Source organism: Fukomys damarensis, unplaced genomic scaffold (assembly GCF_012274545.1).
Source record: "Fukomys damarensis isolate Sample0158 unplaced genomic scaffold, DMR_v1.0_HiC HiC_scaffold_2, whole genome shotgun sequence".
In the NCBI taxonomy this organism is placed as follows: Eukaryota; Metazoa; Chordata; class Mammalia; order Rodentia; family Bathyergidae; genus Fukomys; species Fukomys damarensis.
Genome location: NW_022900914.1, coordinates 62429542 through 62444269, shown reverse-complemented (window position 1 = coordinate 62444269; position 14728 = coordinate 62429542). Strand labels below are relative to the sequence as shown.

The window sequence follows — 14728 nt, the reverse complement described above, 5'->3', positions numbered from 1 at the left end:
AAAATTTACCAATATAAAATTAAGAAAAAGAAGAATCAGACATGATCAGGAAGGAAGTCTTACCTTCAGCACTGTAGAATTGGACCTAACATACACACAAAGAACACTCCAACCTCAGCAGCAGAGTGTACTTTTATTCAAATTCACATGAAACATTCTCCAGCACACACGATATATTGGGTTATTAAAAGAATCTTAATAAATTTAAGAAAATGAAAGCATTCTAAGTATTTTCTCTGATGGTAATGGAATTAAATTACAAACAGCACAAAGAAAAGTGAGAAATTAACAAATATGATGAACTAAAATAATAGAAAAAGAAAAAAAAACAAAAAAAACCCATTCAAACAAAGGGCCGGGGATTTAACTCAGCGGTTTGGAGGCCTGCCTTGCAAGCACAAGGAACCGAGTTCAATCCCCGGTACCAAAAAAAAAAAAACCAAAAAACTCGTGGTCTCTCTCCTCCAGGCATTCCTATCTCCGCTTTCTCAGGGTTCTGCAGCTTTTGCACCATTAAAGTGCCTCGGTCCAAGGCATCTGTAACGTCATCTTTATGCACCGCCTCGCTGACAGGGACTCCAAGACCACGTCTTTTGGCGTCACAGCACATTAGGGGCGTCAACAACGGTGCCTTCTGCACAGCGGCGCGGACAAGGCGTCTGTGACGACATCTTTCTGAGACGCCACGCGGACTTCCGCAGAAGAAGAAAGAGTTTGCCGCGTCTTATCGCTCTCCTTTTGTGCTGCTTTCTCCTTTAGAGTCATGGGGCCATCGCTGTGGAAGGGACTGGTAGGCCTTGCCCTCTTTGCCCTAGCCCACGCCGCCTTTTCCGCTGCGCAGCATCGTTCTTACATGCGGTTAACAGAAAAGGAAGATGAATCGCTTCCGGTAGATATAATTCTTCAGACACTTCTGGCCTTTGCATTTACATGTTACGGTATAGTTCATATTGCCGGAGAGTTTAAAGACGTGAATGCCACTTCAGAACTGAAGAATAAGACATTTGACACCTTAAGGAATCACCCTTCCTTTTATGTATTTAATCATCGTGGTCGAGTACTGTCCCGGTCCTCGGATGCAACAAATGCTTCAAGCCAAGATTCATTGACCTCTGATGCCTCATTGAAGTTACGAAAACACGAGTCGCTGCGCAGTTAAGATTTTTACAAATCGTAATATCATGACTGGATACAGCTGAATACTGGAGTTTGGGGTATGAAACACTCCCCGAGTCAGCATTTATGTTGACCTTTTAAAAAAATATAAGGCCTCTGTTTGTACACTGTTAATGAGATTGTTAATGGAGTATATATCGTTTGTGAAATGGGTCTTGGATCTTTCCTATAGGGATTTTTTTCATTTGAAGCAAGTTTGCGTCTTTTGTGAAAGCCCCTGTTTGAACAAATGAAAAATGATGGTGGTTTTCATGATCTTCATAGGATTCTTTTGCACTGTATTTTTTTTAGGAATGATTTTTAGAGATACTGTGATTACTGCATTTTTCAGCCTGAATATTAGTAATATGGTCTGTAGTTCTTATCCAATTTCAAAATGGTGACTTCTCATTCTTCTGACCCCGAAAGAGTATTTCTTCTTTTGCAAATATTTTCCAGGTTTTAATTTATCCATGACTTTTCACTCCACCCCTATTCCATATGCTTTCTCTTTCCTGTTTGATGACTTGTCTGAAATTATGTGCAAATGAGCAATTTTTATGTCAGAAAATCTGTCATAATAAGTACATTTAACAAGCTTAGCCTACTATAAAGCTACAGTTTGCTCTAAAGGATTTCCCTGATTATATGCTGTAAGAATACTTGAGGATACACTCCAAAGCCATTTATAATTTCATTATCCTATGTAGAAGAATAGTAATCAGTGAGGAAAACTGAGCTAGTTTAACTTTCCAAGTCTTAGATTATTTCATATTAAGATAGTAAATTAGAGAAAATAAAATAAACTTTTAATAATCTAAAGGCAGACTTAAAGGAATTGGGTGAAATATATTCTAAATATTTGGAACTTTTTTCTTTTTAGAAAATTAAGGTCATATAAGAAATTGAATAGTTTCTTATGTATAATAGGCTTACCATTTTCTATCTTTACTGATGGTGCTGAAAGTGAGGATCAGGATACAGAGTTGTTTTTTTTTTCAAAACAATAATTTTACTTGTAAGAGAATTTTAACAAGCTCTTTGAACTAAAAAACTGCAGGAAGTTCAACTTGATTTTTTGTAGAAAACATTGCTTCTATTGAATTGTGCAGCTATATCTGCAAAGTTGTGCAACTGTGACAGATATGTATATTCTGATCATTTAATGTAAGTGGATTTACTCTGGAGGCTGAAGCAGGGGGATCATTGAGAGTTCCAGGCCAGCCTGGGCTTTGTAGTGATTTGAAGGCCGGCCTGAACTGTGTAGTGGAGACCTGGTCTCAAAAAAGATTTTGTGACTGAATTCCCAAATATGCTTTTCTATGTAGAGTGAAAATCTCATCTTGAGAACTTATTACAGTGATAGGAAGTGCTGATAAATCAGTAGATTAAAGGTAGGAGGACCAGATACCAAATAGATGTCTCAGTTAATCTTTTGGTAAACAGTGTTTTTCTCATAGCCAGGCATTTGTGATATAATGCTGCTTATAATATTTTGGCTGGTCTCTAGGATAGATATTGAAATCTTACCTTTTTCTGTCCAATTGAAAATCCTACTATAAAAATGATCCCAAATAATTTGGCAAATAACTGACATAGCAGTTTTAAGATATATGTAACTTGGCTAACACCTTGTATACCTCTGGCCAGATGAGCACTCCACATTTCTTCCTAAATTTACACCAGTAACTTCTGTTGCTTGTTTCAAGTATGTACTGAAATAAAAAACAGACTCGGAAATACTAGAGAAGTAGTAAAGTGATAGTGGCCTGTTATCAACAGGGAGCCTGCAGGAGTGGACAGGATCTCTGGTGTGACCAGAGACACATGGAAGGAACTGCCAGAGTGCTTGGTTGCAGAGAAAATTCATTCTGTGCTCAGAGTGGAAGCCTGGAGTTGTCCCTAGCCATTACTTTGTCCCTGTTTCCAAAGCCCATCTCTTTAAGGACTTCCTTGTATCTCCCAGATACAATTGTTGAAGTCTTACACCCATTTTGGTGTATTTGAAGGAAGGGAATAAAGCTTAAATGAAGTCATACAGGTGGGAGCTAATACTATAATGCTCCTGTCCTTAAATCTTGGGGTAAGAAGAGGCTTTATCGCTACCTGTATCTTATGTATCAAAGAAAAGCTTTCTGATAACACTGCAAGATAAGAAATAAGAATAGAGTATAAAATATAAATAGATATGTTCTGGACCTTGATTTTGGACTTTGCAGACTCCAAGCTGTGAAAAATTGTATTTCTCTTGTTTAAGCCACCCAACCTGAAATATTTTGGTTTCCTATTTTAGTCAAGTAGAATAATATGCCATCCCAACCCTCTCAGAATTAGCCCCAAGAGATACTTTGCAGACATGGGACCAGTGTAATTCTCTTAATCTTATGCTCTGACTCTTGTTGAGAAAGGTTCATCCTCAGTGTGTTTGCATTAAGCACAAAGTTTCTTTGCAGATGAAGTTGTTCACCTGCTAGACTTGCTAATCAGAACTGCATATTTGGAGATGCTTGTGATTGCTTCCCACGTAGATAACAATAGGAACATCTGTGGATCCCACCTCCAGCATTAATCTCTGAATCCCTTTAGAGAAGATCATATCTACAGAGCCAGGCAGAATATTAACAGTCTGAGTCTGTGGGCAGCAACAATGAGGCCAAGCTCCGGCATGTGCTTACTCACAGTATTCCCCAACAGAATGACTTAAGTGAGTCAGGAGGTGGATCAGGAAGAGATGTCACTCTGGGCATCTGTGAATGGTGCTTTCATGACATGTGCCTATTTTCCTGTCCCTCTTTAGTCACAAACCTCACCTGGGTGCTTCTTTAGAGTAATTGCTGATGCACTCTCCATCTTTGTGGAACAGGCGGGAGGACAGTTCTGAACTCTGAATCCAACGTCTCACACCCTCTCATATCCTTTACAGGGAACATCTAGTCTTACCAGCCTCACTGACTTAAGACTTCAGGAGTTTCTGCAAACTTCTTAACTCTGAAGACACAAGGACAAATCACCTTTATTTCACTTTGGATATTCACCTCTTTGGGTTTAGAGGCCTTTTTCTCTCACATTCTGGAACACCATTGACCTCAAGTTTTGACTCCACTTTCTAAGTACTTATGGAAGGATTATCAGAAGCTTCCACATGGGACTGATATGACCTATTGTAATCAGAGTTCTGGCAGCCACATGAAGACTGGGCCAAGTCATCCATGTCACTTTCAGAGAGTAGGCTGCCAGTGGGTTGTGGAGTAGTTTCCCTCTGACTTAGTAGCCACTGAGCCATGTGTGCTATGTGCTGTGTGCTGCCCTGTGTAACAGAAGCCACCAGGGAAAAAGCTGCCTACTTCAATCTCTGGACATAAAACTGCATTTCCAGGCCAGACCTACTGCCAATCTCTGACACCTGCTACTTTGTGTCACTAGTGCATCCCCCACAGGCCATGCAAAGTCTCCTGCAGCTTGCAGGACCCAGTTCTGCCTGTCCTGTTGGTGATGGTGGATCCTGAGCTTCATGACTTGGGCTGTGTGGTCAGGGAGCAGCCTTGGAGTGGTGGATCTGGAGGGGCTCTAATGTACTTGCTTAATTCATTAAATTTAGAATCATTTACTTTGACAGTAATTCATGTTATATCTGTATCAACATTTATCATGTATTCTAGTTATATAGTTATCTGAAATGTATATGTCCTTTATATGTGTATACATCTCTATCTCTGATTCAGACAAGACTGTGAGTGGACACATTTTCTGATTGTCCTCTCTGGCTCCATCAGAGTCTCAGTCCCTCAGGACCAGTGAGAGCAGAACAGTGAAAAAGTGGCCCCTAAGAAGCCAGGCCTAGCTCTGAGGCCCTAGTGTCTCAGACTCATCCTAGCTGTGGCTCTGAGATTGGTTCAGTGACATGGGTGTTGGCATTTCCCTGGATTCCCTTCCAGGCCAACCTGTGAGCAGAGCTCTTGGCTCCAGCAGGTCCTTAGCCTATTCCTCAGGAGAGAAATTGCTTCCTCTATGGCCCAGGGCCAGAGTCCAGAGCTCTCTTCCATTCGGGCCTGACCTCAAACCAAGCCCTGGTTTGAGACCTCTTTTCCAAAAGTCACATTTATTCCAGTGCCTGCTGTGCTGGCCTGAGTTCACAATCCGCATTTCCACACTTAAGCCAGCATTGCCAGTTGATAATTGAAATTTGACTTCTTTGTCATCTTCAGGACCTGACTTCTTTCAACCACACCAGATTTATGCCTTCGATGTCCATTGAACTTCAAAATGTGGCCATATTCTAACACCTACACTGCAGCCAGTCCCCTCCTTTGATTTACTGAACACTAGCTTTGTTCTCTCCAGATTCATTATTTTTGATTAAAAGCTCAATGCACCCATGTCTAACAGGTATTGTCCAAACTGTCATACACAAATCTGATGGTCAAGAACAGCTTCAAAGGAAGAGGTGATGTGTGAAGCAGGTTATTCTCTGAGCTCTGGAGACTAGCCAGTTCCCCTTCTCAAAAGCCTGTGAGGAGTGTGGTATGGGAGAGGTAGAATGCAGAGTCACAGTGTATCTGAGACTGCACCTGTTGCCTCAGCAGTCCTTATTACTGAATATGGGAGCTCTGCACAGGACCCATCTGCGCTTTCAGGAGCCTCATAACCAGTTATGTAAGGTTTTCTGGGATGCAATGGCAAAGATTAAATCAGGATCTCTCAGCTTCTGCCCACCCTGTATCGTTACACCCTCTGGGGTTGTTCAGGGCCTCTTCCCTAAAACTCCATCTGAGACCACTCTCTTTCAAGAATTCCAAGTGAACTGATTGTCTTTTATCCTTAAATATTTTGTCATATTATTGGGAAGAGGAATTGCTTGAGTATTGTACAGAATCTGTAAGGTCACATTCTTGAAAATGAGTGAAAAGTCTCAAGATATAAAGGTCTAAAATGAAAATATTGTAAGATGTGAGCTAAATCAAACCCATCATTAAGTGGTGAACAAACTTCATAATAAAAGCAGGAACTTGATCTTAGAGACACTGGGAAAGCAGAAGTAACACTTTGCCCTTACCAAACAGGAACCTTGTACAGATCTGTGCCCAGCCCCCCAGACCATGTGGCAGCTGGGCCTCTTCACAGCAGGCTGTGTCTCCCCACTGTGCCACTTGCTACCTAATTTCTGTTTTCTTTGTGATCATTCATAGCCATACCCTGAAAACATCTTCCATGAAGATATTTGGAGTGACGGCAGCAATGAGCTTCAGTGTGTAGGAGAACAAAGCTGTGACTCTGAAGGCAACCATGTGCAGTAAGAATGAAGTGGCCTTGTGAATTCAGAGTAGGAGGGCTTCAGAACTCACTGAAGTCTCCATTTGGGGAACAGAAAGAAATAAACTCAGAGTGTCCCATACAGGAGGGCAGGTAGTGACAGTAGGAAAGGAGCTATGATTTCAGATCTGTTCCTCTGCTCCCCATGATCATTAGCAGTTGATGAGTCACTACAGGATCTCAGGGCAGGGCCTGAAATTTACAATGCTCAGGCTCTAAAATGGAGGACTGGGTAACAGTGTACTCACTGTGGATTCTCAATATTTGAACTCAATTTGCCAGAATTTAAAATGTTTCATTATAGAAACAAAACTGTACTTTATAGGACTGGTGATGTAGCTCAGTGGTGTAGCGCCTGCCTGGCAAACACAAGGCCCCAAGTTCGATTCTAGGTACCAGAACAAACAAAATAACTATATTAATACATTAATTTCTTTATTACATCACAAAATGGATACATGATATATATGCTTTTTGATAGATGCTACTCATTTTTCTCAACAAAACAGGCTTTCTGAAGTAAGACGCTGGGATGAAAATTTTTCTTGACATCTTGTTTTTGTCCCCTTAGGATCAGTGGGAAATCGCTATACCAGTTCTGAATTTTCCAACAGTCAGACTTCTGTTTATGGCTTAGGGTAGATTCTCTTGTTTGATTGATTAGATTGATTGGTTTATATGATACTGGGGACTGAACCCACCTTTACACTGAGCTACCTTCCCAGCTGTATTTATTTATTTACTTATTTTATTTTGAGGCAGGGACTTGCTGGGTCATTAAGTTTTGCAGGCTGGGCTCAAAGCTGTGATCCTCCAGCGTCAGCCTCCCAGGATACTGGGATTACAGGCTTCTGTTGCCATGCACGGCTTCTCATTTGTTTTTGAATGATTGCAATTTATTCAAAAATATACTTCAGAGAATGAACCTATGACTTCAGTGTGACATTTAGAAGAGTCCAGTCAGTATCAAATGCTACCGTATTTATTTTGAAGAGATTGAGTTATGAAGGGCTGGAAACCATAATTGAGTACATCCTCCCCAGGTCATAGGCAGGTTGTGTCACTGTCTGGAGGAACCCAGACTCCTTCATATAGTTTATAAATCTAGTCTCATCTTAATTTCTCTCTTTGTATCTTAAGAATGAAATATCCACATTTTCCTTAATTGCACCTCCAAAAGTCATTAACACAGACTTGTAATTAGTAACCAGGAAAAACCCACTTATTTATAACCCCAAGGACACCAATAGATCACTAACCACAGGGCAACTGACAGATTCCATCCTGTAACCCTGGGGGAAAAAAACTACTGAACCTAATCTTCACTACCCTGGTCTTGTTTGGAACACCTGGGGCCCTGGGCCTGTGCTGATTTACTGAAATGAACCAGTCTTGCAGCTGTGCCCAGCCCTTCCCAGCCCTGCTGATTTGCATGTGCCCAGAGCATAGCCCACTTCCCTAAGGACTTTTAAAACAGGCTGTTCACACCTTGAGCAGCAGTGAGTCCCAGTCAGAACACAGCATGGACATGAGGGTTTCCACTCAGCTCCTAGGGCTCCTGAAGCTCTTCCTCCAAGGAAAGGAGGGACAATGCTGCAAATTTACTCAGCCTTATGTGATTAGTGCAGCCTAGCCTTTCAAGGAAGTTTTCTTATAATGTGATTGATTATGGCTTCCAATTTCAGGTGCCATATGTGACATCCAGATGAGCCAGGCTCCATCCTTCCTCTCTGTCTCCAGGATACGGAGTCACTATCACTTTCCAGGTCGGTCAGGATAATTACAATAATTTAGAATGGTATCAGCAGAAACCAGGGAAAGTTCCTAAGCTTCTATCTATTCTGCACCCACTTTGCAATCTGGGGTCCCACCAAGGTTCAGTGGCAATGGATCTGGAACAGATTGTTCTCTCACCATCAGCAGCCTGGAACCTGAAGATGTTGCAGTTTATTACTGTGCACAGAATGACAGTTCCCCTCCCACAGTGGTACAAGTCATAGCATAAACCATGTAGGAAAGTATAAAGCTGGGCTGTATCAACTGCCCCTCCTGGTGCCTCTGTCTGCTGAAACTTTTCTCCTGTGCAGCCAGGCTATAGAGGTCATTGGGGGATTTTGGTAAGGGTCAGGAAAGTTGTTCTCTATCTTAAGTTTTTTCTACCCCAGCTTCATGAGCAGAGGCCTGACAGATAAGTTTCTTGTTTTAATTAATGACAGATTATTACCCCTGCATAGTGAAGTTAAGACATTAATATGGTTAATTTAGGGTGTTAACTTGATTTAGAGACACATAGAGTATTAGAAAAGCATATTCTTGAATGTCTCCAGGAAGATTGGGACCAGAAAACTGAGTGAGGAAAAGTTTCCTTGTTTGAGGCAGCATGATTCAGTAGTTTGTAGTCCCAGCTGGAACTGAAAAAACAAAAAAGTGGGATTATTTTTCTGTTAATTTATCTCTTCCTTCTGAATAAGGTGATTTTTATAACTTCTAAATAACCACCTTTCCAAGAAGACTGATCCCTCTGACCACTAATATTGTAGAACAGATCAGACTAATAATGGGTATTTAGTTGACTATAGCAAACCTAACTCAACTCTGGAAAGACTGATTTCATGTAAATCCATTTATCTTTCTTGTTTCTCCCACAAATATCATTTGAGGATTTTTCTGAGTGTTGTAATCAATGTCAAGAAGTTCTAAACAATAGCCATTGGATAAAGCAACTTACTCATGACAAAATAATACATTAAAGTGTGTAAGTTCCAATTTTATCATGTGCACAGGTGGCAGCTGTCCTGATTAAAAGGACAAAACTTCCTCATTATGCATCAAGAAAAGGTGGCACACAAACCCCTGTGATGTTGAATTGCTCTCCTACCAGATTGGGCAAAAGATATGAAATCCTAATCTTATTACTCTCATAAAAATTAATATACATTTTTTCCATTTTAACAGTGTTATATGGAAAATAGTGAAAATAATAATTCAATATCTGGAAAAATTACCCTGCATAAATTAGGATCAGTTTAAAACATTTCCAGATAAACTAAAGGATAAGTAGTCCATTATCACTATTATTACCCTATAAAAAATATAAAATGAAGTATTTCAAACTAAAATAAAGAGGTTCCAAAATCACTAGATGCCATTTGAAAACATCCATTCTCTGGTAAAAGCAAGCTTAAGGATTATATGAAAAATAATATTATAGCTGGAACTGTACAGTTCTATTTTCTAAAAACATCAAAAGTACATAAAATAATGATCATTGTCTGTGTTAGATTTTTCTTCCTGGGATATAATATCTTACACTCACTACTTGAAGCACTAGAGGTTTAGTTTGGCTCGTGGTTTCAGGGCATTCAGCCCATTATTGCCCAGCTCCAAAGCACGAACTTTTTAGAAAAAGGGCATGGCGGAGTGAAGATCCTTGGCTCATGGCAATCAGAAAGCAGAATGGGAAAAGGAGCCAGAGGTCATATATTATAGTATCCAAGGTCATAAGCCATGACACACACAGATATGTCAGAAATATGCTTCATTAATCTCCTGGGCACTTCTTAATCCAGTCAACATATAAGGAATGTTCACACTATATTAAGTGGCACACCATACATCAAGATTTAATTTGTAATATTAATAGCACAAGAACTGAAAACGAAAGAGAGAGTTATATTAGGTTAAAGTGATTGAGGTTAACATGGCATCAATCTTAAATACATTTCAGTAAATTTCAGATGTTACAATTTAAAATCAGTAGTATCAAAAAAGATAAAGGAATCACCACCAATAAGCATAAAAGAATAAGGGATATGAGTCAAAATGTGTCACAATGAAATATCAAATCAAGGGAAAGCCACTAGTAGTGGGGTTACTGAAGGGCCAAAATGCCAAACGAACAAATGGAAAAAGCACATCCTTATTATGTGCAATCACCTTAAACATAAATAGATTAAAATCTCTAACCACAGGGCATAGATTGATAGAATAGAGAGAAAAGCATACACAGGTATTCTGTAGCCAAGCACTTTACATCTAATAACAGGCATAATTTGATATTGAAAAGATGAGGACAATTATTCTGTGCAATTAGTAATGAATCCTTCACAACTCTTCCAAGATACAGGCCTGGAGATATTTATCATGCCCTTCTGTCCTTGCAGTCATCAGGGTCCGAGTAGGATCTTCTGGGATGTCCTGACTTCCTGTGGGAAATGGTCTTTTCCTGGCTGCTGTTTCTTGGCCCTTTTATAATAAATCATATGTCATCTCAGAAGACCTCTGCTGTATCTAAGTCTTCTTGCTTTCATTAGAGGTTAATGTTTGATTTTAAAGGAGATTAATATCCTTCCATGCTAGATTGAAAGATGGAGTTAAACTTTGAAATGTCTCTGTGTACTTAACGGGATCATCAGAAAACTTTCTTAAATCCTGTAAAGTCTGTCTTAAGTTTGTCAAGGAAAAGGGCACATGGACTCAGAGAACACCAAAGTCTCCCAGTCTCATCTCCCAAAGAAGGTAGAGGCCTTTCATGGAGGCTTAGCTGGGGTTCATGGTGGCAGCTTGGGTTTTCTGGGTGGACAAGAAGGATTAGATGGAGCTATCTGAGTCTTGGCAGGGCCCTCTGAGCCTGCAAGTAACATAGGCTCCAACTTCCACTGTTGGAGCAGCTTGGCGCTGCCTCTTAAAGCAGAGTGCCTTGACACAGGGAACTTCTGATCGTTTCCCTCTCTCTCAGAACTGATCTAACTGAAGGATGAGTTCAGAATTCATGCAAAGATTGGGCAATCTTTCTTTGAACTCTGGGAGTCAAATGAGTACCAGTGAATCAATATACAATCTCCAGGAATGGAGAAACTGCCTCATTGAGTTTCTCATTCTGGAAGACAATCAGAGAGAGGCATTACTTTCACGTGCCTGTTTCAGCCAATAATTTGGGGGCACCTCCAGCTCTGATCCTACCAGAGAAAGCAGTAGGGGCTGAAAATTGCCTGAGGGAATACTGCTCCCTGCCTAAGCATTCCTTTTTTCACAGTCCTTCAGCTCATACTAACTGTGGTGGGACTCTCATTTAGTGTTTGTTGGCCTGGTGACATGTTCCAGAGAGAAACTGGCAAGACAGGCAGCTCTTCGCTCCCTTGATATCCATTCTGCCACAAGCTGCCATCTGCCCCTGTGAATCTTTAAAGGGCTATTTTTAGATCTGTTAATGTAATCACGTGTGCTTAAAAAAAAAAAACCTATTAGTCCACACTGTCTGTGCAGTATTCCTGAAGTAGAGGGGGAAGAGAATAGAGTAGAGATATTTTTTTAGTTTGCAGCTCTACCCTAACAACAGGAAAAAGAAATTTGGGGCTAAAAATTTATCAGAGTGGGCTTCTCTCTCTGGTTTTTAGTAAATACATGCCTTCAAAAGAAGGAAAAGAAAAAGAAAGGCAAGAGAAAGCTAGAGTTAAATGTCTTTACCAGTGAGAAGTTTTTTTTTTCTTTTTTCTTACTACACTTGTGGCTGGTTAATAGAGGAATTCACCCAAGAGCTCTCATTCTTCTCAGTCTTTAAAGACCAAAAGAGTCTTTAAAATTTAAAAATGTTGGTAATAAGGGAAAAGAAAAAAATGTGAGATAATGAAAAGATGAAAATAAAATGTTTGTAGACGGGGAGGGGAGGAAGGGGTGAAGGGAGGGCAAGGGTAAGGGGAAAAAATGAGAACCAAGACTTGTCATGTAGAGGTACAAGATCCCAACAATGAATGTAACTGTACTGTATCCCTAAAATGTACCAATAAACTCTGAAAAAAATTTAAAAATGTTGGTAATAAGGGAAAAGAAAAAAATGTGAGATAATGAAAAGATGAAAATAAAATGTTTGTAGCCGGGGAGGGGAGGAAGGGGTGAAGGGAGGGCAAGGGTAAGGGGAAAAAATGAGAACCAAGACTTGTCATGTAGAGGTACAAGATCCCAACAATGAATGTAACTGTACTGTATCCCTAAAATGTACCAATAAACTCTGAAAAAAATTTAAAAATGTTAGGAGCTAACATTTCCCCTTTACCAGTGAAGAATCAAATCCTACAGGAAAATGAGACAGACGTGATATGCCCTTCCACAGTATGGAAGAGGAGTCAGGCCAGATTTCCCCAGTGAAACCTGTCCCAGATTTTAGACCATTGGCTACATTAGTCACCTTTAAATGGTCAAAGAGGTTCTACCTTTTCATATGAGTCATATGGCTCCACAAATCTACTCTACCACCAGGAAATGACAGAAGAGACAAAAGGTTATAAGGCTATCCAGTAAAATTGGAGTGCAAATCTCTACCTCTTAAATGGAATCATGGTTTAGAAAAAACACACTGGAAGAGGAAAAAGGTGATAAAAGATCCCTATTGGGGCTTACCTCTTATTCATCTCAGGTCTCCATGTGACTTCCACTGTGTGACCATATGTGTCAGTCTCATGCTAACACAAACGTCAAGAAATGAAGTTGTGAACCAAAGGAGGAGGTTAGGAGAGTTCTTATTGAAAATAAAAGGAAGAATAACTCCTGAATTTCTAGGATGGGTTCCAAGAGGGTGACTGACCCTGTCACAGACAGAGAGACATAGATAGAGAGACAGCAAGAGAAGATGTGATGAAGCTTGAAGGTAGCAATGGAACAGTGGCCAGAAGAATGAATATACCCTGTGATCGCTAGGGAAAAAACACTTTTTGCAAGCAAATTTATGCCATTCTGATCAGATGTAGAATATATGGAGACACTGGGACTGTGTTGAGTTGCTGAGATGAAAGATCCTTGCAGCTGTTCCCAGACCCACACAAACCATGCTGATTTGCATGTTCCCAGGACATAGCCCACTGCCCTGAGAACTTCTTTAAAAGCTGGTCAATTTGTGCAAGATCCAGTCCCAGTCAGGTTACCACATGGACATGAGGGCCTTCTGCTCAGCTCCTGTGGCTTCTGCTGCTCTGTTTCCCAGGTAAGGAAGGACACTATGGGGAATTTTCTCAGTGCAATGTGCTCAGTACTGCCTGGCCTCTAGGGCTGTCTTCTGGTAATATGATTAATCTGTGTATATATTTTATGTGTGCTGCCAATTTCAGGTGCCAGATGTGACATCCAGTTCACCCAGTCTCCATCTACTCTGTTTGCATCTCTACAAGACAGTGTCACTATCACTTGTCGGGCAAGTCAGGAAACTAATGCCTATTTAATGTGGTATCAGCAGAAACCAGGGAAAGCTCCTAAGCTTTTGATCTATGATTCAGTCAATTTGCAATCTGGGGTCCCATCTTGATTCAGTGGCAGTGGATCTGGGGCAGATTTCACTCTCACTATCAGCAAGCTGGAGCCTGAGGATTTTGCAGCTTATTACTGTCAACAGCTTAAAAGTTTGCCTCTCACAGCGATACAAGTCATAGCATAAACCACAGAGGAAAGCAGAAGTGAGAGCCTGGGCTGCTGCTACAGCTGCTCCTTCTCCTTCTAGCATTTCTACCTATATGTGAGAAATCTATGCTATATCACTGTTTGCAACTCATGCAAAATAAAGGAGACTCTAATGACAATCCAAACCTGAATTGTTTTGAATATGGAGAAGAGATTTTTAAATTACAGACTTTATTATTAACACATATTAATTATAGATATTAATGGAATTCACTGTGAATTTTTCTATGTGTCCATGTAGTTTATGTTGATCATATGCATCCATCCTTCTGCCCGTGGCCCTCTTCCTCCTTATTCTTAATCATTCTTCTATTTTCTGGTTGATTTCTTTTTTCCTTAAGTTTACATATATGAGGGAGAACACGTACTAGTTATTATGTCTGTGTCTGGTTTATGCTGCTTAATAAGAAGTCCTCTGGTTCCATCTGTTCTGCCAATGGCAAAATTTCATTCAATACGGCTAAGTAATGCTTCATTGTATATAAATAGTTTATATTTTCACTCTCAATTCATCTGTTAATGACCATTGTGGTGATCCCATCTCTTAGATATTGTGAATAATGTCATAATAAATATGGGCACTCAAGCATATCTTTTGCTTGCTACCTTTATTTCTTCTAGGTACATACACAGTAGTTCAATAGCTAAATCAGATGGTAATTCTACTTTTGAAACAAACTTTCACATTGATTTCCATAGTAATTATACTAATTGACATTCCCCCAAACAGTGCAGAGTTACATTTTCTTCAGATCTTTGATGGCATTTTTTTAAATATTAGCAATTCTAACCATTATGAGATGACTCGAACAAACAG

General features: G+C 40.1%; 1 protein-coding gene and 1 pseudogene across 3 annotated transcripts; both read left to right on the top strand.

The window, feature by feature from the left end:
- Window positions 1-587: 587 nt before the first annotated feature.
- LOC104872566 (membrane magnesium transporter 1) lies at window positions 588-8379 on the top strand. Of its 3 annotated transcripts, XR_004517756.1 has the most exons (3): window positions 588-1154; window positions 4079-6445; window positions 8151-8379. XR_004517756.1 is itself a non-coding variant. In XM_010638792.3 (2 exons), exons 1-2 carry the CDS (start codon window positions 764-766, stop codon window positions 4087-4089), a joined length of 402 nt encoding a protein of 133 aa, XP_010637094.1. In that variant the 5' UTR covers window positions 588-763; the 3' UTR covers window positions 4090-6851. The 3 variants fall into 3 exon arrangements, 1 of the variants encoding a protein (XP_010637094.1); XM_010638792.3 differs by lacking the exon at window positions 8151-8379 and having other exon boundaries at window positions 4079-6851; XR_783216.3 differs by lacking the exon at window positions 8151-8379 and having other exon boundaries at window positions 593-1214.
- Window positions 8380-12463: 4084 nt separating this feature from the next.
- On the top strand, window positions 12464-14493 carry LOC117286589 (annotated as a pseudogene).
- Window positions 14494-14728: the final 235 nt, after the last annotated feature.

Excerpts from the sequence above, each read along its gene's own strand:
- LOC104872566 (XM_010638792.3), top strand. The coding sequence starts at position 764 with ATGGGGCCATCGCTGTGGAAGGGACTGGTAGGCCTTGCCCTCTTTGCC.